Source organism: Dipteris shenzhenensis, chromosome 26, assembly GCF_047967505.1.
Source record: "Dipteris shenzhenensis isolate YYH24624 ecotype China chromosome 26, Dip_SZ_1.0, whole genome shotgun sequence".
Lineage (NCBI taxonomy): Eukaryota > Viridiplantae > Streptophyta > Polypodiopsida > Gleicheniales > Dipteridaceae > Dipteris > Dipteris shenzhenensis.
The window spans coordinates 28,866,030-28,888,487 of NC_141621.1; the positions used below are offsets into that span (position 1 = coordinate 28,866,030).

At 41.3% G+C, this 22,458-nt stretch overlaps 1 protein-coding gene and 1 pseudogene across 1 annotated transcript; both read right to left on the reverse strand.

The window, feature by feature from the left end:
• Positions 1-451: 451 nt before the first annotated feature.
• On the reverse strand, positions 452-1,150 carry LOC147884921 (uncharacterized; annotated as a pseudogene).
• Positions 1,151-10,910: 9,760 nt separating this feature from the next.
• LOC147884922 (DEA(D/H)-box RNA helicase family protein) lies at positions 10,911-15,017 on the reverse strand. The gene is made up of 8 exons (XM_087397772.1): positions 14,467-15,017; positions 13,093-13,532; positions 12,758-12,952; positions 12,463-12,650; positions 12,136-12,349; positions 11,890-12,015; positions 11,260-11,432; positions 10,911-11,158 (listed from the first exon to the last, which is right to left on the reverse strand). Exons 1-8 carry the CDS (start codon positions 14,843-14,845, stop codon positions 10,933-10,935), a joined length of 1,941 nt encoding a protein of 646 aa, XP_087253898.1. The 5' UTR covers positions 14,846-15,017; the 3' UTR covers positions 10,911-10,932.
• Between the last annotated feature and the right edge of the window lie 7,441 nt (positions 15,018-22,458).

Below are 22,458 nucleotides of genomic sequence, written 5' to 3' on the forward strand. Positions count from 1 at the left end.
AAATCTCCATAAGGTTTCCAACTCTATCAATCCACTTATGATTCACAAAGACCTTTGACTGCCTCCACTCTGTGTGTTTCTGTGCAGCTGTTGAATTATCAAGAATCAGCCTTCTTCTTTTCTTTTGTGCCATATTAAAGGCAAGTTTAACCTTAGACAATGAAACTTTTTAGGGATTTGCAACCTTCGAAGTATACCTCTAAAAAACCATTGAAATACTTCTTTGAGACTATTTGCCTTATGTGCTCCTCCAAAATGATGTGTATGTCGAAAAAAAGCATTTCTTGCTGTGAAATGAGACTTTTCCATTCCTTGTGTGGACCATATTTCAGGGCATCCATCCTTTTTAACAAAATATGGAAGGTGGTTGTATAAAATATGCCAAAATATTACGTCAAAATTTTGTAAACCATGTTTGAAAGCACAAACTATGCATACAAAACGAATTAATTCAACTTACCATGTAGTGTGTTATATTGCAGCTTGTCCATGCTTGTTTCATTGATTTTCCAAAAATTTTAAGCTCCTCTTCTAACACACGATGATCGTTCTTGGTCCATGTCTTTTTGTCACAAAGTTGGAAAAGCTTGTCTAAGGATTTCCATACCTCTGCTTTAACATTTTGAGAAACACCATCTGCCATATCATCTTTAACCGCATTATGCACATGCTTCTAAAGGCCGTATCTCACTCTGGAAACATATCTTGATCGTTTACCAAGTTTCCCTTCTCTTTGTGGTTCTCATAAAAATCTTCTTGCTTTGACTCCACCAATTGATGGTTTGATAGGAACATCCTTTCCATTTCAGGACTTCTTAATATTTGTTACGATATGAACATCTCCTCCATGGAGACCCATGTCCGATAATACTTTTTCTAATGCACCAATTGATTTTTTCCTTTTTTTTCTGGTCGAAGCTTCCAAGAATCCAATATACAAAAAGACCAACTTTTCGATGATTCTACATAAAGCATGCAATGTGCATATATGTACATTGCACAAAGGAATATCAAGAACTGCTTTGAATTCAGGATCAATCTTGTCCCTATTAGAAGCTTTTCTCCACCATTTAGGATCCATGACATGGGCTGGCTCCTTGCAGTAAAGGCATGGAGATTTTGAATTACCTCCTTTGTTTATGTTGAACATACATTTGAGGGTCTTGAGGTCCCTTGCCATATGCCAATCAACTTGGAAATCACCCTTTCCTTCAACATGAAGTTGCCCTCCTTGCACCTAGTTTTTTAAGACTTCTAGTATTTTGGTATGGTGAAACACCCAAAACAAGGTTTGGTGGTCCTCTGTCTATACCTGCCATCAAGAAGAAACTATATTGAAGCATCTAGATCTAATAAATGAAATCAAATAGCAATAGATTTGAAAAATGAAAGTTCACACTTACCTCAAATGCTCCCAACCACCAAATGTGCTTCTCTGATTGTACAGTGAAATGCTTTGAGTTTTCTTTAGTGATTGATGGTTTCTCTGATTGTACACTGAAATGTTTTGAGTTTTCTTTAGTGATTGATGTATCGCGTGCCCTATTCATAAGTGTGATGGTCACTCTTTCAATCTTTTTCTTATTCACAATTTCACATTCATCCAACTTTATGACAAATATAAGCTGTCCCTGATACTCTTCAAATGTGATTCCATAGAATTCAACCATCCTTTTTTATAATTGTTCAAGATCAACAAAAATATTATTCCAAGGATTATACACAGTGGTCCCCTTACTACCTTCAAATACATTCTCAATATGCAACCACTGACCAATAAAATCATCTACTTGTTCGTTGAGTGGCGCTCTTAAATTCCATGCTCTGATACCATGACAAAATATGAAGAGGGGAGAGGAGAAGAGTGGAGATGAGGAGAGAGGGCACAGCTAGAGAGTACACCACAAATGACTAACTATACACTAGATTTAGTTCAAAATGTGGAATACATACAAACCCATTTAGGGTTAGGATTAGGGTTAGTGCATCTAACCCTTTCCTTTATAGCACTATATATGTGTTAGTGCTATGCACATGTGATCACATGATGTTGAGTGTGGTCTCTCAATGGCAAGTGTAAATCCTCCTTGCATGGTTTCTTTGATTCCGCCATGTTCATGAGGCCCGCAAACATAATGAAAACCTTAGAATGGAACCAAAAGATGGATTCAAAATTAGAAAGGAATCACAAAAAACCGTACGAATTGAGACCTCTCGATTGAAGGCCATTTTTATACCACAATCTCAAGACTCCTATTTTGGGAAGGATATGGGTCTAGCCATCCATCTTGACATGCTTCTGCCAATGTGATCAAGTCCCTGCCTTATCGAGAACGTACGACCTCCACAAAAATATCACACAATTACCTGAGACAATCTTCCATGCATAGAGGTAAGAAAGACTACCAAAAACGATGAATTTAGACTAGAGACTTGCTCGACAAATGCAACCAATGCATCTTGCTTTCCATGAACCGCCGGCCATGAACTACGAGGCTACAAAACCAAGCCCAATCACCTCACTATTTCAAGATCCACTTACGAGCTTCTCCCAATCTTTCCCATGAAGATCACGTGCTATGGCTCTCTGCTATTACAAACTTGTCTTGTGTAAAATGCCCTCCACCACCGATTCCCGATGAACCAAGAGTCAAGCCCAAAGCTACAGGGTTCGAGGGGTACTGATTCCTCGTAGCGAACCAATGTGGACGTGCACCTACAATGATGTTAATGCAGTTTTGTGAATATTAACAACGGTTGAGTAGATTTCAAAAACCTCAGATCTAGAATTCTTGGAATATTAGAGATGCTTCCTAATGAACAAAATGAAATGTGGGAGCTACGATTCCACGATCCTGAAGTAGACAACAACTGTATATTATGGAGGTTCTTAGGTAGGATCAGAGATCAAATGCAAATGGAGAAATCAAGGTGAGCAGGAGAAGGATAAATTGCAAATGGAGAGATGAGGATGAGCCGGAGAAGGAACTGTGCAAGGTGCAAATTTGTATAAACGTGAATTTCAAGTGGGTAACAACCATTTAAACACAATCACAAGAAAACTATTCCCGATCCAAGCTGCAGCCACCAGTAGAACAATCCATCATTCGCAAGGCCTCACCATGGAGTCGCTCGCATTTGACCCTTCAGGAATAAAAACACATGGCCTCATATACACTACTCTATCGAGGGTCCGAAACCCAAACAACCTTTTCTTTCTCTCAAAATTAGAAAAGAAACACATAAAAGTAGACCAGTAGGTACTACACGAACTATCAAGGTTAAGAACAGAATGCAAATGAGAATGCAAACAAGCCACCTTTGGACATGAACAAAACTGCGACAAAACACTGCAAAGCCTAAATACAAGATCAATAGAGAGTCACAAATCAGATTTTCTATCCTCAAGGAGCATTATCATGGCATCCATCTCATGCTTACAAGAAACACATAATCAAACAAAAACACCGATTGAACTACTCGGGTTTCATAACATCACAACAACGACAGGCCTAGCCACATATTACAACAACACACTCACACTACTGGAACAAGAAAGCTTTTACAGATGACGGGTGTGAATCGCTACTCACACAATTCGAAATGGGATAAAAGCAACAAACAATAATTATAAACACATACAAATCACCAAAAGCCAAAACACAAACTTTGAAAAGAACAATCCACAAATTATTAGATGCAATACCATCTAAAACACAAACATATATTGCAAGGGACTTCAACATTAAGTACAACTCCAAAGCAAAACCAAAGCAAAAGATACAGGAAACAATGGAAATCTACAGCATGGAACAACTTATCACAACACCGACAACAACATACGGATCCACAATTGACCAAATATGGACCAACCACAACACACAAGATCCAAAGCATGGAACGAACTACGTTTACTGGCCAGACCATTCCCTACTCTACACAATGATACCGGCATAGTAAGACAAGAAAAACAGGACCAAATTACGAGCTAAACATACCCTATCTAGGCAGGCCCAATAAAGATACTTCATCTTGTTACGGCAGGCAGCCTAGGGAGAAGTTTGGGTTTTTTGTGCTCTACTTGAACCACTTGTCACAATCTTGAGCGTTGATTTGACTCAAATCTAATGGTGTGAATTTTTTACCCAAATTTAAATATTTTAAGATGAAATGCATAGATGCTTTTTTAGGATTTTCATGTGAGTTTTCCCCATGGAGTTAGGTAGTGGTGGCAGCCATTATCAAGAATTCAGTTGTTGGTAGTATCCATACGCGAGCTTTACGAGGTATAGTGTTCTTAATCTTTTTGTGAAATTCTCCAAGATTGCTTTATTTCTTTCAAAATGATGTTCTTCCTAAAGTTTAACGTTCTCAGTGAAAGTAGCACACAGTAGTGGTAACTCAATTCCGCTATAATTGTGATCACTTCTCTAAGTGGGAACGGCTAGAAACTTTGGCTTTGGTTTGTCCAAATCATGATCTTCTTCTCTTTTGAGCATTGCAAGAGAAGTTTGAGTGGTCGGTTTGTGTCAGCCTGAATCAATGTCAAACCTTTACGATATTGTGATGGCTATGAGTCCATAACCCGCAAGGGCAATTTCTAGTGGTTGAAAATCGTCGAACATAAGTTGTTCGTCTGTTGGCATGGGTAAAGGATATGGCAATGAATTAGTGCTGCTCCTCAGAGACAACGAATTGTGTAACCATGAACACCAATCCAAAGTACAAGAAGATCCTTAGAAATCTGCCAGAATGAGAACAAGATCAATATTTACAACATGTACCACGAAGCAAAATGAGAAGAGTGTATGCTGCCATGATGGCACATGGTTGCGAAATTCCTAGAGACATATCACCAATCTGTTCTCTTGAAATTTGAGGAGTTTTCCCTAGGAGACCCCCTTGGATGAGATATCGGCTAAAGTAACTTGTCCTCATAGGTTCAAAGGGACACCAATGGCATCAGGAGGCGAAAGGTTAGACATGGGTTCTTGTGATGGGATGGTAACCTGCTTATTGGGTGAATTTGTAAAGAAAAAAGAGTACTCTGTAGTTGAAATTGGATAATCATTTGCAGCATGACTAGATCTGATCATTCAGCATGGACTGGTACCAACCTTTGTAGATCAAGCAAGTATTTCTTTGAATTGGGCAAGTAGGCGAGCGATTGTGATCCCTCTGTCTAACATCAATCCAAGAGTTGTGTGGTCCATGTCCCTCAAGCAATATACAAAGCTCCTAAATGGCACAAGAAAAGAACAAATGTAGCCATCGAACACACAAAAGCAAAGATATAGCATTCCAAGGCCGAAACTTGTGAAGTAGACCGCATCCAGCTATAGCCCATGGAACGATGGAGAAGCAGAACCTGCCCAGCAAAGGCCGCATCAACCGAACATAGATATGACAATGCTCGCAGGCCCTAGGCAATGGATCTTGGAACTAGGCAAAATGGCCAAATCCAACAAAGACCTTCCAAACCAAAATAGCACAAAGTAGAAGACAAGCCAGAACCTCCATGGAACAACATGAATGTGGAGGCAAAAGCATAAGTCATCAAATTGACTAGTAACTGTCTCTATAAGGCAAGGAAAACAAATTATGTTGTAGCTCGTCTCCATGAAAGTGGAGGTTTATGGTCGTGAAGGGAGGAGGCCATCCTTCACGTAATTTTGCTTAGAGGCACATAACACTAGCTAAGTGGAGTGAGAATGTTATGTGCTTTACTTCTTCCTCTAATGATTGTTGTCTTTTTGTGCTATCCAGAGTCTACTAACCAATCTGAGAATGTTGGAATCATCCCACTCAAGAACACATGCAGATTCTCTCGGACTCACATTGGCAAGATTTTAGGATATTGTCTCTAAGATCAAAGAAATTGCCAAAAGACGACGAGAATTTGAATTTTTCCTATTACGCAACTCGTAGTGATTTTACCAACGTTCGACTACTGCGATTATGACTATTGACATTAAGGTAATATGCCACTTTCTTATCCATTCGCGAGACTTATCCTCAGCGCTAATATTCTTGGTGTTTATATTCTCGACGTTATCTTGGCACCCAGGGAAGGGACCACTCTCGGATTATAACTCTTTGGGGAAGGAAGCACGCCACCTCCCCGTCCTACACTATGTATGGTTATAATAATTATATATTATATATTATCATATAAATATTTTCAATTGCTCACCATTCAAAATTGCTTGTTTTCAATCTGAATTCTTATAACATTCCTCTCTTTTAATGCATGTTATCAATGCGAGGGAGCAACGAAATCCAAGATGGATGCAAGATCGAAAGATGACGACACCTTTGTCACATGGTTGTAGTCCATGTGACAATATTGTATAAATTGTTTTTGTATCGCCTTATTCATGTATTTGATGGACTGCAGCTTCCAAAATATGGACATCACGAAATCAATAATAAATTACTATTCCTAACAATTTGCAGGGAGGATCAGGTCCTAACGGACCCTGTGTCGTGTCTCATGTCCACGATTTTACTCATTCTCTTTTTTCCTTTTAAAATTGATAAAATACTAGGCTGCCTGCCGCAAATCCACTTTCTATGATAAGCTTTAGGCATCTCCACATCCACCACCCTTGCTTCTTGGAAATCGGCCATCGGCTCCCCTCTAGGCATGTATCACACTTGCAACGTTGATTCTAGACCTCATCTCTCGATGTCTCGGAGGCTGATTCCATAGGATGACCCTCTAGCGATGCCTTATTGCATCGGTCGGTCGTGGGTCATCGTCCACGTCCACCACCATGGCTTTCCCCATCCGACCCACTTCCTTCCAGGGTTCTTGAGTGTATGCAACTGTGTTATCAATTTCACTAGGCTTCCTTGACGCACCACATTCCCTTCCTCCGACATATGTTGACACTTTTTAGCCTCGACCTTTGAGTCACCTTCTTCCTGATTCTCTTTCTGAGATTGCTGAGAAAGTCGTTGTTATCTCCACTAGCCATGGATGCCTTCCATGAACAGTTCCGGGCAAAGTGCGTAGTCGCTTTGCAAATGAAAGAAGCATTAGGAAACGTACCAAACGTGACCTCATGTTGTCATGGATGCCGCGTGTCATCTCTCCATGAAGAACGTCGCGTGTCCATCACATTGTCCCTGTCCATGTGGCAGCACCTGACCACACCATTAAGAGCTAATTTTGCATGCACATGGCAACCCTTGACCTCGCTCTAACAGTGACCTTGCACGACTGTGAGAGCGGGCAGATGATCTATGCTCTGACATGTGGCGAGTGAGCAGCCTGGGGCACATAGGCAAACTGTTGACACGTGGCATGACGGTGCCTTTGCAGTATGACATCACGCCTTTAAAGTAGCAAATCCCCTCTGACCCCTCTCATTCTGTGGCACGTTGCTCGACCTACCCGGGTAAGCCATCCCAACTCCCAGCATCTTGGAGCGCGACACATGGCAGGTAAGCCATCCCGAACCGCCTCCTCCTTCCGTGGCACTCCTCCGATCCTCAGCGTATGCCCGAACCACCCGCGAAGCTCCTTGGCTCATCCCAAACCTCCATAAATCCTCCACGTGGATTCTCTCCTTAAAGGATAGTGTAGAAGAGGGAGGATGTAAAAGGCCCTATGGATGGAATTGTGCTGAGAGCTAGCACACTTGATCAATATCATCTTATCTCAAAGGCTCTGAATGACATGCAAGAGAAGACAAGGTCTGGCGGGTCAATTAAGGCTGCTCCAAAGTCGGGGGAGGATTCTTGGAATATTTCGAGATGGAAGTGGAAGGTCACCACTTGAATGCATGATGATCCTAGTTGGATCGGGCAAGCCAAAGATCCTCCTCTGGCCATCCATCAAGATCTGCAACAAGTGAGCACTTCTGGTGATACTCAACATGTCTCGAATGATGAGGAACAGATAGCTAGTCTATTGGAGAAACAAAGTCCATAGAGTCTCAAGCACGCACTAAAGCTCCTACAAAGACAACTGAGGTGGATCATGGGTAGAATTAGTCACAAGAAGAAGATTTTCTAGAAGCATATCACCCAAAAAGGTTGCTCAAAGATAAATCTCAAGAGAAGATACCCTTATCCCAGCCAACAGTTGATAAGGAAGAGGCCCGTAATGCACTCCGGACTGGTAAAGTTATTTCCAAAATGCAAAAACAGCCTACAAGTAGGGGACTGGAAACCCATCTCCATGCTAAACATGCCTTATAAAGTGATGGCTAAGTCATTAGCATTAAGGATCAGAGAGGTGTATGAAGGAGCAATGTGGGTTTGTGAAAGCAAGACACTTAAAAATATTTTGAAGGTTTTGGCAACTGATGCTTCTCCCAAGGACGGAATGCTCCCCTAGCGATGTATTTCGATATCTCACATCTTTAGCAGAGGGAGGTTACATATCTTCCAACAAACTCTCTAGCTAACATCCATGTAGGCATAGTGGCATGGTCATTCAAAGACCAAAAGGTGGGTTGAACTCTCTTTATTAGTACTCTATCTTTCATTTTATTTCTTCTACTCTTTTGGAGCAAAATATTTGGCTACATAGATGAATTATTCTTCATTTTTCTTTTTTAATTTTCTTTTATGGTGAAGTCAAACGTTCAAAAGAGGGCTGGTCATCGATTCACATCTTCTATTGAGAACGTTTCTATTAGCTATGGGGATATTAATGGCAAGAACAACATGAACATGTAATGATCAATCATATGGAATATTTCTTTGTTAATTCGAATCAAATAATATCCATAGTGAGAAAAACTTCAAAATACATCAAGGGATATGGGGAGTTAGTCCATCCTTATTAAAATCCACAAATGTTGACTAATAAGCTTTCCAATTATTTTTCCAAAGAAAATGAATGGGTAGTGGATCACTTTATCCCAATACTAAACAAATGGAGAAATATGATTACCATAAAGAGATCTTTTATGAAGCAAACGATTGTGAGCCTTGATGCATTGTCTAAGGAGCAATAAGCACTACGAGATTAGACTTCCTCTTGGTCTTAAAAATGACTCTCCGTTAGAATTCAAGTGAAATCCTCCAAAAGAATTGAGGCTTGAATATCAGAAGTCCTAAGAATGTGGAATGGAATGCAAAGTGATTGAAGTGATCTACATTACGATCACATTAAAGTTAGAACAATGATGATACACCTAGAAGCTATGACAACAATGCCAACTAGGACAATGTAAACTAAGGCTATTTTAATGGTGACCTTAGGATAAGACTCCACCCACCATTTGGCCTACATGAACTAATCTACTACCATGTGGCACCGGATTAACAAACTCCAAGATAGATAACATACAAAAACAAGCCATCAATCAAACAAGAGCTAGCTAGCTGATCTCATAGCCAAACGCTCTATATGTCAAGACATCCCTTAGAGCCTAAGGATGAGCTAGGATGGTATAGACCCTAGAAACCTTTTTATTAGAGATGCAAGTGTTATATCCCCAAAGGATGTAAGCATGGTCTAACCAAGGATAGACCCAATACTTAGGTTGAGACATGCGTAACACGAGATGAAGTCTAGACATATTTGACATGCCTGTCATAACATTGACAATGCACTATAGAAGTTGGGACTAGGGCAACTAGGACGAATGAGACTATCATAAGTTGAGACTATCTCAATATTGGCCCTACGGAAAGGACTCCACACACCATCCACCCTGCGTGTACCGACAAATGGCAGCAGCTAAGATTACCAAGGCCCAAATATAGATTAGCATGCCTTGCATGCACTGCGTCTCCGAGCAATTTGACGTCAAGAGTAGGGACATTTTGTGATGTCACATATAGGGAGCCACCTGGATGAAGGCCTTCTAGACCGCACGCTCGGTACCAAGGTCTATGTATACTAGGGAGACAAACTTCATAAGCTGAGACTGGTCTGTATGCATGGTTATATTTATAGTGGCTCAGGGTGTACTACGGTCTTATTTATAGCGGGAGAGACTTCACTGTGAAAATGCCTTGGATGGACTATCACAAAGCAGTTTGGCCTCACAAACAGGGACACCTTGTGATATCACCCTCACGGGTGAGGGCCTATGGTATGGAATACAGGCTTTTACTGTAGGAAGCCACCAGGCTCAGGATGGTCTAGACACCAGCAGGCTCGGGTTGGGTCGACATAAGAACCTATGGCTGGGAGGTGAGTCAGATAGCTCACATCTTAAGTGGCATAGTATCGGTCTACCCTTGGTTAGACCCTGTTCCATCCTTCCCTTCAATGCGATACACAAACACCTTGTCAGGTGCAACTCTTCACTCTATATTATAAGAGAGGCTATTGTATGGAACAATCCTTCAACATACTTATCATGCAAATTCAATCTCTGTTCGTGTTATCATTACAATCTCCTGCTCCCCTGATAGTAGATAACTAGGATTTATCTGGCGAAACCAATCATATTCTCCTTCCAAACTGATCTTATAGAATCTGCAGGCTCCTCCATCTCTAGCATAACACTTGTATGCTTACAATACAGTTTGCATCAACTGATATTTTCTGTTCTCTTAATTAGACGTGCTATCCCACATATGTTTCCTTTGATAAACAAACATTAGTGCTCCCTACTCTCTCTGAGAGAAAACTACGAAACATTAGTACTCTCTGCCTTTGTTGAGTGCACCAGAAAACCTGGAATTGGGGTTCTTATGTTCCCAGAGAGACAACTCCACCCAAAAACATATGATACACAGCCCAGTTTGAGCATGAACTGTTCCACCACGGGGAATGCATTACTTACACTGTACACTCCAGTGTTCAGGGCTCAAAAAGGAGATACAACAGCAAGGGTTTCTGCCTTCAAAAATTTAGCATCCTTGTACAAGAGCCCAACAGCTTTTAACAAAACTAGGAAAACTACAGGAGCATGTCACAGCAGGTCATGTCTACCGTTTCTGCACACTGTCACAATTCAGTTAGTAAGAATGAGAGGGTACAGTGTGTATAGGATGGCCTTTCTCGTTGCGCACCATTATCTTCCGTGCTAGCGTGACTTGTTTACCAACAACAAAGACAAACGCTTTTCCCATACCACCAGCACGTGCAGTTCGGCCCACCCTACGGACATATTCACTTGGATCTCGCGGGAAATCAAAAAGAACCACATGCTCCACGTCAACCAGGTCCAAACCTCTAGATGCTCTGCTTATTCAACCACATCCCAACAAGAATATGTCACCATGGGAAAACAAGCTTATTGCTACAAACAGACACATTTCACATTGGGTTAGAACTGCCTGGACCTGTCTGTGCAAACCAAATACATTGGCTTCTCAGAGTTTGAACGCATAAATTGATGCAGATTCTCCAGACGTGCTTCAACTGACAAAGCAGCATGGTAGGGAAAGACACAGAGTTTTTCACCTCTCCTGTCAAAACGTTTCAACACATTCTCAACCTTTCTACACGTTTCAATCTGCACATCCACAAATAACAATTAGTAACTGGCACAATTAACAAAAAACCAAAATTCACACATGGAACACTGTCAACCAAACAACAGTATATATTGAGGCCCCAGGTTCCTTCCAGAAATCTCTTCCAAAACGTCAAGCAATAAACTTCATTATGCATAGCTGTGACATTTGCTTAGTCATCAGCAATCAAATGATTCTCTGAATATTAAATTGGATTCGCATAAGGATACATCCGCTTTATATTCAAGGATCCATTGTATTTCACAAGAGTATGTTCAGAGAAGTTGTATAAAATGATAAATTGGTATTATTAATATAAACCCTCATTTTGGGAAAAAAACCAAAAACAAATCAACATGCTGAGCTTCTTTCAATTCTCAAGAGGTGAAGCACAGACTCAGCTAACAAAGGCTGACACCACAGAGCAAAGTATATTCATTCAAGAACAAGGGAAACCTTATTGCAAAAAACAAGAGTCTTGGAGACAGGTTGCTGTTCTATGAGCTGCAGTATAGCATTTTTCTTGTTCTCAAATGCTGCTTCAGGTGTCTTTTCTCCATCACCACTACAGTCGACCAGCACCTGAGAAAATTGAATAAGACTGAGTAAGCATGCATATAAAGACTGAACCCATTTGTCATGTGTGGCCTACTTTGTAGCTTAACCAATCATATTGGGCAATATAGGCGCATTTGTTTCTACCTCCTGAAGGCCTGTGGCAGTACAATGTAGCCCCGGCCCCAATAAAGGAATGGAATCAGGATGCTTTTCCAGAAGAGCATCACACACGTCGACTGGCAGCGTTGCAGTTACATGAATATATTGTGTTTTCACAGACACTAAATTTTCAATCTTTTCCAAGACCTCTGAGAACTCCGGATCATCAAATAATATATCCACTTCATCTAAAATGACACTGCAAACATGCGAGGAAACCCATTAGGGTCCCACAACACGATAAACTGAAAAGATAAGATCAGGCAAAGGAAAGCAAAGCGTGCAAAGGCAAAAATAGTTTGTGATGTACACCTCACAAGATTGTCAAGTGCCAAGCTTCCTGAGCTCAAGAGCTGGAGAAAACGGCCAGGTGTAGCTATCAAAAAATCTGGACTATCCTCCAAACCATCCACCTGTGTCTTCAGCCTGAATCCACCAGTTGCAACCATAGCCTTCAGAGGAGCTCCTCCTTTTGAAAATGACCTGCACACACTGAGCACCTGCGATACGTTCGCAGCACCATTTAACACATTTCAAAACAATGTCAAGCCATAAAGATGTGTAAAGGCATATAACCTCAAGCCTTCAAGCATAGAAAGTAAAAAACCTGTGCAGCAAGCTCTCCGGTAGGGACCACAATTAGACCCCGTGGCCTCTTTGGAAGAGAACGATTAGATCCCTGTTCCTCTTCAAGCAGGAAACGCTGAAAGAGGGGGGCTAAATATGCCAAAGTCTTTCCTGAACCAGTTTGATCTGCAAGTATGCAACTACGGCCTTCACAAACATGCTTGTACGCCATGGCCTGCAGGAAGTCCCACTCTTTGTCAATTACAGCTATGTGCTGAGGAAAAGAAGAAACACTTCTCATAACATGCCCTATTGAATGTTGGAAAGCCCAACTGTTCAAGTAATAGACGACAACGACATAAAGGAAAAAACTACCTGAATTTGAGAAGGCAGTTTCAGTTGCATAGAATTGAGTGCCTGAATTATCTTCTCACTGGCCCCTACATCTTTGAATGATCTCATGCTGAAAAAATCATCAGACACAATTGTCTTTGATGATTTCACACCTTTTTGCGCTTTTGGAACCCTATTATTCCTCACCTGCTCTGTGTCTGATATGGAACTCGAAGCTTCCGAATCTTTCTGCCTCGACAACATACTGTCTTTGGTGATATCAGAACCTGAGACATTCCCTGATCCTGGCCTCTGCCGGCTTCCTGATGTCATCACTTTCAACCTGCTAAAAAGACCTTTACTTGCAATGGAAGTACCCTTAGAGGTGGCTTCAGATTTATTCAGCTTCTTTGATAAGAGACCATTGCTCTTACTTTCAGGAGTGGTATCATCACCATCCTTAGAAAAACTGGGCCCCCTGCCTGCAACCTTGGGCATAAGACAAAGAAGTCAATTTCATTAAAAATCAACTCTATTGATGGCACTTCGTAAGCTTAATTTACAAAAATATAGAACGACCAATCAGCTCTACTCTCCAGATTCGTCAGTCTACGTAGCAGCCATAGTCATGAGATCAATTATCTAGGCCGTGCCACCAATCATCTGGCAACAATCACCTATGACAGTCTCTCTGGGGCCTTTGGTTGTGGTAAAACGTTCAATTGTCAATTTTGATCTTGTTCCCAATATCTCAATAAAGTCAGTAGAAGAGACTTGTTTTGTGTCAAGCAAGCATCGATGCAGTTGCACTCTTATGTCAAATCTGAGGTCCCTATGAACCGATGTATTGGATACGAGTCCAAAAGAAAAACCACAATTCTTCATAACATTGCCACGAAAAGATGCTAGTTTCATATGTAAAACTCACACTAGTCAATTGGGCATGATATTCGAAAGTCACATTATTAACAGGAGGAAAGCACCTATTTCAGCAGCTGAAAGACAAAACTCTTTATGAAATTTTCAAGGCAGGAACTTCAAGAGTTTCCATCTTCCACTCCTCTATTATAGACAAGACAATTCACATGAGCTCCCGTGACAAGACAAGGCATCGTCATGTGGATCAAAAGGCATCGTCATTTCTCAGTTAAACGCAGCAAGCAAAGTCATAGGTCCTGCTCGGAACTTTAAAAATTCAATTGATTGCTCAGGATCAACCAAAAAGTCGCAATTCATGAGTAGGAAAGAACATTAGAATCGCCCATCTGCATTGCAAGCCCTTTATCAATTAAGCCCAACAATATTTGTACTTATCAGTACAATACAAGAACAGCTCGTGATATTAGCCAAAGTTTCAAATCGTCTCAGAGAATGCGATCAACGCCTTTAGCGAAGAACAGATGAGGAGGCACTGACCTGGCCCGGTATTTGCTTTCAGAAGCCTATACCAAGCGTCCTCGGATATCTCTCCAGGCCTTGCATACTTGGTAGGCTTCCACCGGAGCTCCTCATCAGAAGGGGTGGGCATGTCAAGGCCTTCGACGCCCCAAACGATGACCTTTTCGCCAGTGTGGTCATCGACCATTTCGTAAGCCCCAGGGTGAAGGTCCTTCGACTCCTGCCTCCTGAAAGCCGGAGTGAGGAAGCGGTCTTTGGAAGCAAGGGAGTGTATACAAAAACCGGAGTTAGCATATTTAGAGAATGAAGAGCAGAGGTGGGTGTGGGTAGGGGAGAAATCTAGAGAAACAGGATGTGGGCATTGAAGGAAGCCTGATCTCAAGACCAGGGACGCCATGGCCTCAATTGTTGTTGCTTCACAGAATCACAACAACATTTTAATACCCATGTGCCCTAGCCTAAACTTTATACATGAAGAGCTCATGCATTCGTCCAGCAAGAGGCACTGGGTGCCCTGTGGCGCGCACTGCCGGTCGCTGCTCACATCTCTAGAAAGAGGGACAAGGGGCGAGAAAGTGGAGGGAGACGAGGGACACAAAGAAGAGCGCAGAAATTGCAACTTTCTTTATGAGGACATGGTTATCCTGCTTAGACGGGAATCCACCTCGATGATATAGCCTGCCCCTAGCGGCGCAGTGCTAATAAACAAGGTGGACAATCCACAAGTGCCCTACCCCAAACGTTTTAGAGAGCTCATGCGGTTTGGGAATGCCCGCCTCGAGAAGCTCCTCTGCTAGGTGTGTGAGTGGCTCTGTGTGGGGGAAAAGAAATACGACCTTAAAATAATAACTTTTTCTTCAAGAAAAAGAAAAAGTCAAACACCAGTGTTTTTTTCCATAAGAGTTTAAAACTAGGTATGCAGAACCCTATTTGACCTAATGACTGGGTTTACATAGTTTTTTGCATTCGATCAGATTTTAGCAAGGGTTTATGGAGATGGCGGTGAGGTGTTTTTTCTCGATGGTCCAGGAGGGTCTAGAAAGACCTTTCTCTATAATTTCTTGCTCTCTAGGTTGCGTGGTGAGGGGCACATCGCTTTGGCATGTGCATCTTCTGGGATTGTAGCATTGCTACTAGCCAATGGACGCACAGCACACACTCACGATTCCAGATACCGTTGGAGCTGGATGGTACTTCCAGCTATAATATTAAGGTTAATAGTCACTTCGCAGATGTTTTGAAGATGGCTAGGCTGATAATATGGGATGAGGCACCCATGACTCATCAATTTGCTTTCAAGACACTAGACCGAATATTGCAAGATATCAGGTCAAATGAGCAACTTTTTGGTGGGAAGGTGTTGTTGGGGGGGGATTTAGGCAAGTCTTGCCAGTGCTTGCAAAGGCAAGACGAGAGGACATTGTCAACGCTACCTTATGCCACTTAAGGATTTGGGATTGCACTACAGTATTGAAGCTGATGCAAAATTTGCGGGTCCTTCAAAATGGTGATAACTCTGCTGAGCAAGAGTTTACACAATGGGTTTTGGACATTGGTAATGGGATAAACAGATGTACAAAAGAAGATACTATTGTGATTCCATTGCAGATGCTTTTAGAGACAAAGTCCATGGAAGGCCTCATTGGACGGGTGTGTAGAGGGCTTGTAGCTGCTGTTTTGGATTGTGCCCCACCATACTTTCGAGAGCGTGTAATTCTTACACCACGAAACCTTGAGGTTGATGCAATTAATGCTACGGCATTGAAGGCAATGCCCGGTGAGGAAAGGGAGTACCTAAGTGCAAACTCAGTGGTGGACAACTCAGGAGGAGATTCTTTTTTGTTTGTAGTCGAGTATTTGAACAGTCTGGATCTTGGTGGTGGATACCCCCTGCATCGATTGGTTTTGAAAAGGAATGCTCCTATAATTTTGTTGCATAATCTGAATCCTCGCCAAGGTTTGTGCAAGGGGACACAATTGATATGCAAAGAGTTTCACATAAAAGTGTTAGAAGTTGAAATCATTACCGGTACCAATGCTAGTGATAGAACGTTCATTCCAAGGATAACGTTCATTCCGACCAACCTTAAACCTCCGTTTGACATGAGTAGACAGTAATTTCCTACCCGATTGGCATTCAGCATGACAATCAACAAGTCACAAGGCCAAACATTGTCTGTTTTGGGGGTGTACTTGGTGACACCGTTGTTCAATCATAGCCAGCTATACGTGGCATTTTCACGTATCTAAGCATCAAACGCTGCTAAGGTTTTCATTCCGGAGAGTGTGTCTGATGCCAGCGGCGAGGAGGTGGATAATACTTCTACCACAAATGTTGTGTACAGGGAAGTTTTGCAATTGACAACAGCAAAAGCCTTGGAGTATGCCATTGCTCTTTCAAGCCCTCCTAAGACTTTCTTGGGTGGCAAATCTTCATTTGGCAATCTTTGTATAGCTTTTTTTAAGTTCATTCAATATTCCATCCAGGAACTATCATGTGTCTTGGGGAATGCTAGCTATATACACAAATATTAAGTGAGACGTAATATTTCATGATTTTGTCCTTGATAATGTTTGGATTTTATGAGTTTTGTGTGTACTCTGTGAAATTTTATTTTCCATTTGAGTTGTGGGTTTGCAATATACTACAGGCTATTTTCTCTTGAAAGTCTATTGTTTTCTCCTGTATATGTAGATTGACACAAGCATTTCGTTTTTACAATGCGATAGGATGTCTAGGCAATTCATGTTTCTCACCGAAATAGGAGCGCAGGTGCAAGGTACATAATTGCTTGACAGCCATGTTTTATGTTGACCTGTTTAATAGTAGAGTCATTGACTTTGCAAATCCTGCGGGCTGGAGATCTCTAGAGAGCACACAGCTGTTGTTGGATCTACTTGAGCTAGAGAGCTACCTTGGGTAGGAAGTGTGTACATTGTTTGTTGCTTTATCTTTGTTAAAACAAAAGTTTATTTGGATTGTATATGAGTGGGGAAACATGCTATTGTTTGTCTTTTGGGACTGTTCCTGATTCAAGGTTTATAATGAATCTCCACGTCCATCGTCCTTTGGAGGGACAAGTCCACTTGGGATATTACGTTGTCCTGACTCACCGACTTCATGGGGATGATGGACCACAGACCATCACTGTCTACTACTGGTTGGGATACTATGCATGTGTGCGGACACGAATTTTCTATCAAGGGCAAAATGGGGACTATACATACACCTTTGTCTGCATTATTCATAGCACTTTGTGTCTGAGTAAGCATTGTAATGAATGAGTTGGGTTTACCAACATACAGTTATAAAAGTTTTATGGATAAATAATTATAGTCCTTAAATTATCTTTTTGTGTGATATTGGTCCATATACGATTGTCGGTAGTCCACTATATGTTCGTAGCCGGCATGGACATGGTAGGCGTGGAGTACATGGCCGCAAGCTTTTCCCTGTAGTACCTGACCCGTAAGCTTTTCCCTGCAATACCTTACAAGGCGAAAAATCCGCAAGCTCCCTACCCCAAATGTTATAAAGAGCTCATGCGGTTTGGGAATGGTCGCCTCGAGAAGCTCCTCTGCTACTTGTCAGCATAGCCACTCCTTCATAGTTGGCCCCAGGTGTAGGGGAAAAGAAATACGACTTTAAAATGATAACTTTTTCTTCAAGAAAAAGTTAAACTCAAACACTAGTGCTTTTTTCCAAAAGAGTTTAAAACTAGGTATGCGGAAACACCCTATTTGAGCTAATAATTGGGTTTAGTTTTTTTTTCAATTCACCTAATGGTAATGCCTTCTCAAAGTTCTTGATAAAATGGCTCATTCAATATATCGTATATATCCAAGCCTTCAATTATTTTTGTGTATGTGTATGTGTATATGCATACACGTATGTGTATACATGCATATGCGTATGTATATACGTATGCGTATGTGCATGTGCATGTGCATGTGTATGTGCATGTGTATGTGCATGTGTATGTGTATGTGTATGTGTATGTGTATGTGTATGTGTATGTGTATGTGTATGTGTATGTGTATGTGTATGTGTATGTATGTATGTATGTGTAAATGTTTATGTATGTGTGTAGTGAAATATGTGCACAAACACACACACATGTATGAATGTATGTACGTACTTATGTATGTATGTATTATGTATATGCATGCATACGTACATACGTGCTTGCATGCATTCATGCTGCATGCATGTCTTCGTGCTTGCATACATACATGTGTGTGTGTGTGTATACATTGTATATATTCTATGTGTGTGTGTGTGTGTGTGTGTGTGTGTGTAGATTGTATATATTCTATATGTATCAATGTATGGAAGGTCCAATTAGCTAAAAGGAGCAAAGGTAGCCAAGCTCAAAAAGTTACAAATATAAGAAGATGACGTTTTCCTTGTTGGATTGCAACTAGGTGGCTTTGGGTGCTCATACTGAATGTGGCACAAAATGATCTTGGGCCCATTTAAGGTCTTATTTGATGAGCTTAAATCTACTATGCCTTAAAGCATTGGGTAACATGCTCAAGAGGTCTATTGGATACTTGCTCCTATCCCTTCTATATCAACATAGCTTTTGGCATCAAAACCATGCAATCCAAAGAAAATTCATGCATCAACTGTGACCACCTAGTAGAGCACCAAATTGAGCAATGAGTGTGATCAAGGAGAAGCAGCCCTAGGAGTAGCAATCCCAACAAAAGACCCAAGTTCCACCTCAAGCTCAATAGGATGAGCATTTGGAGACATGCTGTGATAACCTACATTAAGACTCCTTACCCACAAATCAAGCAACTGAGCAGCGCTAAGCCACCTCCCAAGGATGAAATTCCCCAAGAGGAACAAGAAATCAAGTTCATAAGTCTTGGAATCATCCACTTGGATGTTACCCACGTGATTGAGCAATGCAAGGGGGAAGTTGGCCATGTATCTTGATGCACCTCTAGAAATTAATGCTCTTTACCCTTGGCCTCCTAATGTCACCTCCGTGGATGCATATATCCTATAGCCCCATTCCTTACCTCTGAGCTAACCATCATCGTCACATTCTTCTTCACCTAAATTGTAGCATGAACAAGTGGGTTATGTTGAACTATTTTCCCTCCCATGAGTGCATGCATTTTTGCCACAAGTGACTAGGATAAATCCATCAATGAGCACTTACTTGCATATATGTGTAGAATACCTTTTGGACGTTTTTCCATGCATCACAATGCCCTATATAGTCTAAAAGATATGCTTTACTTTCAAAGATTTTAGATGATATTCAAAGCGGAAATTATATAATGGTCCAGTTGTTGAGATATCGAGCTCCACTCGTGATATGCCAAGGTGACCGTTGTGCATTTATGTCACCGGCTTGTTAGCTGTAGATGCGGTTGGTACACCGCCCATGAATAATAGCTGGATGACAGCTATCCTTATCTTCTCTAGTTTGTGGCTCAGTTAGTATGCCACCTTAGTTAGCTAAGTTTGGTTTGAGACCCACATAGCCCTCTCGGTGACTTTATTTTTCTGATTCGAGGCCATTTTGGGGCCCGTTTTGGAGGCAGAAGTTCTCCACAAACACTGAGAAAAAGGCCCTGTTTTTGCTGTGCGACCACTGCTCTGCAGGTGGGTGAAAAGTTGCCGCATAAATTGCATCGTATGCCTGTGCGCAGAGACACTGGGAGTTACAGAATCATCCTTATTGCCTGTTGATGCAAAATCGTCACTAGGAAGTGACTGTGTGGTCAAATACCACTTTCATCAGTTTTGCAGATTTGCCCGTGTGAGGCAGAAGCTGTGTTTTTTGTAGTGACAGAATATTTTGTAGTGTTCTGTAATGGCGTCTGATTCTCTTTCACAGATTCTCACTGAAAAGCTTGACAAGAACAACTTCCAAGCATGGAAGTTTAGAATGACGAATTTCCTTATGGAAAAAGGCTATTGGGAGTTCATTACAGGAAATGAAGAAGAACCAGTTCTTCCTAATGTTCCCAATCAACAGGAAATGCAGGCATTTAAAGGATGGCATGAGAGAGCCAGAAAAGTTATCTACTGGCTGTCTATTAGTATTTCAGATTCTATGATTGTGCATATTCAAGATGCAAGTACGCCAAAGGAGGCGTGGGATACTTTGGCAAAAATGTACAGCACAAATACGCAAGCTCAAATCAGAATATGCAGCAAACTCAAGAAAACCAGTCCTTTGAAGGTGGAAGTGGTAACTCTAGAGGCAGGGGGAGCCAAAGAGGTCATGGTGGATGGCAGAGAGGCCAAAATGCAAATAGCAATGTTGAATGCTACTACTGTGGTAAAATGGGTCATATGGCTAAAGACTACTACAAAAAGCAGAATGACATTATGAATGGAAAATTGCAGCAAGGCAATTATGCATCTTCTAGTAGACAGGGTGATGACAGAAATCAGCATCTATTTATGGTGCAGCACATGACCAATTCTATGACAAGTACAGAAGAAAGAAATGATGTGTGGTATGTTGACTCAGGTGCATCAAACCACATGATAGGTCATGCAGAATGGATGTAGGATGCAAGGAAAATGGAAAGACCATTATTTGTGGAGACTGGTGATGATACTGCACATCCTATTGTGCAGATTGGTAAAATTCCTTTGTCTATGCAGGATGGGAAAAAGAAATACTTGTCTAATGTATTTCATGTCCCAAATATCACCAAGAACCTAGTTTTTGTTGGTCAAATGGTTGAGCAGGGCTTGCAGGTCAGATTTAATCCTCATGGATGCTTTGTTGAGGATATGAAAAATAACAGTTGCTTGATAGCAACGCTTGATAGCAAAAGGAAAGAAGAAGGGCAGGATGTTTACGTTGAATGCGGGCATGCTTGAATTGAGTGCAGCAATGTTTGCACATGGGACCGATGTAGTTGGAGATATTGATATCTGGCATAAACGCATTTGTCATGTTAATGTACAGTGACGTAAATCAATGCAGGCCCAAAATATTATTGTAAGATTGCCTAAATTCAAGGTTGCGAAGACGCATAAGGTATGTGAAGCCTGTCAATTTGGAAAACAGGCAAGGAAACCATTTCCTAGACATGTTCAAGAGAGTAAGAAGCCATTGGAATTAATCCATTCTGATGTGTGGACTACTAAAGCTGCATCTATTGGAGGCTGTCATTATTTTGTAACTTTTATTGATGACTACAGCAGAAAAGTTTGGGTGCATTTTAGGAAAAAGAAAAGTGAAGTGTTTGGGCATTTCAAAGCTTTTAAAGTTATGGTTGAAAAAGAAATAGGCTTGCAAATAAAATGCCTAAGGTTAGATGGAGGGGGAGAGTACCTCTCAAAAGAGTTTGCAAGGTTCCTACAGGAGCATGGCATAAAGCAGCAATATTCATGCAGTCATACCCCATAGCAAAATGGGCTTGCAGAAAGGAAAAACAGGCATATTGGAGAGGTATCTCGGGCCATGCTAAATGAAAAAGACCTACCAGATTATTATTGGGCTGAAGCAGTTGCTACAGCAGTTTACATAATGAACAGGACTCCCACTGCAACAATACATGGCATGACGCCAGAGGAGATGTATACTGATAGGAAACCAGATATTTCTCATTTGAAAATTTTTGGTTGCATTGCCTATGTTCATGTGCTAGATGAGTTGAGGTCCAAGTTGGATCCAAAAGTTGAGAAGTGCATCTTTATTGGTTATTCTCTGCAGCAGAAAGGGTATAGATGCTATAACCCTTCTACTCGTAAGTTTACAGTGAGCAGAGATGTTGTTTTTGATGAGATGAGCAGCTAGTATAAACCAGTAAATGTGATTGATGATATAGATGCACAAAATGGTAATGCTGCACAGAATTCACAGCAGCAATCACAAAACATTAGTGGACCTGCAGTGTCCTCTAGCAGTGGTTCACATACTTCGCCATGGACAGGCAGATTGAGATCAGGAGAATCTCCTTAAAGCAATGCAGATAGTGATATGCAGGTATCATGAAAAGGAAAAGAGAAGGTAGATCAGCCCATGT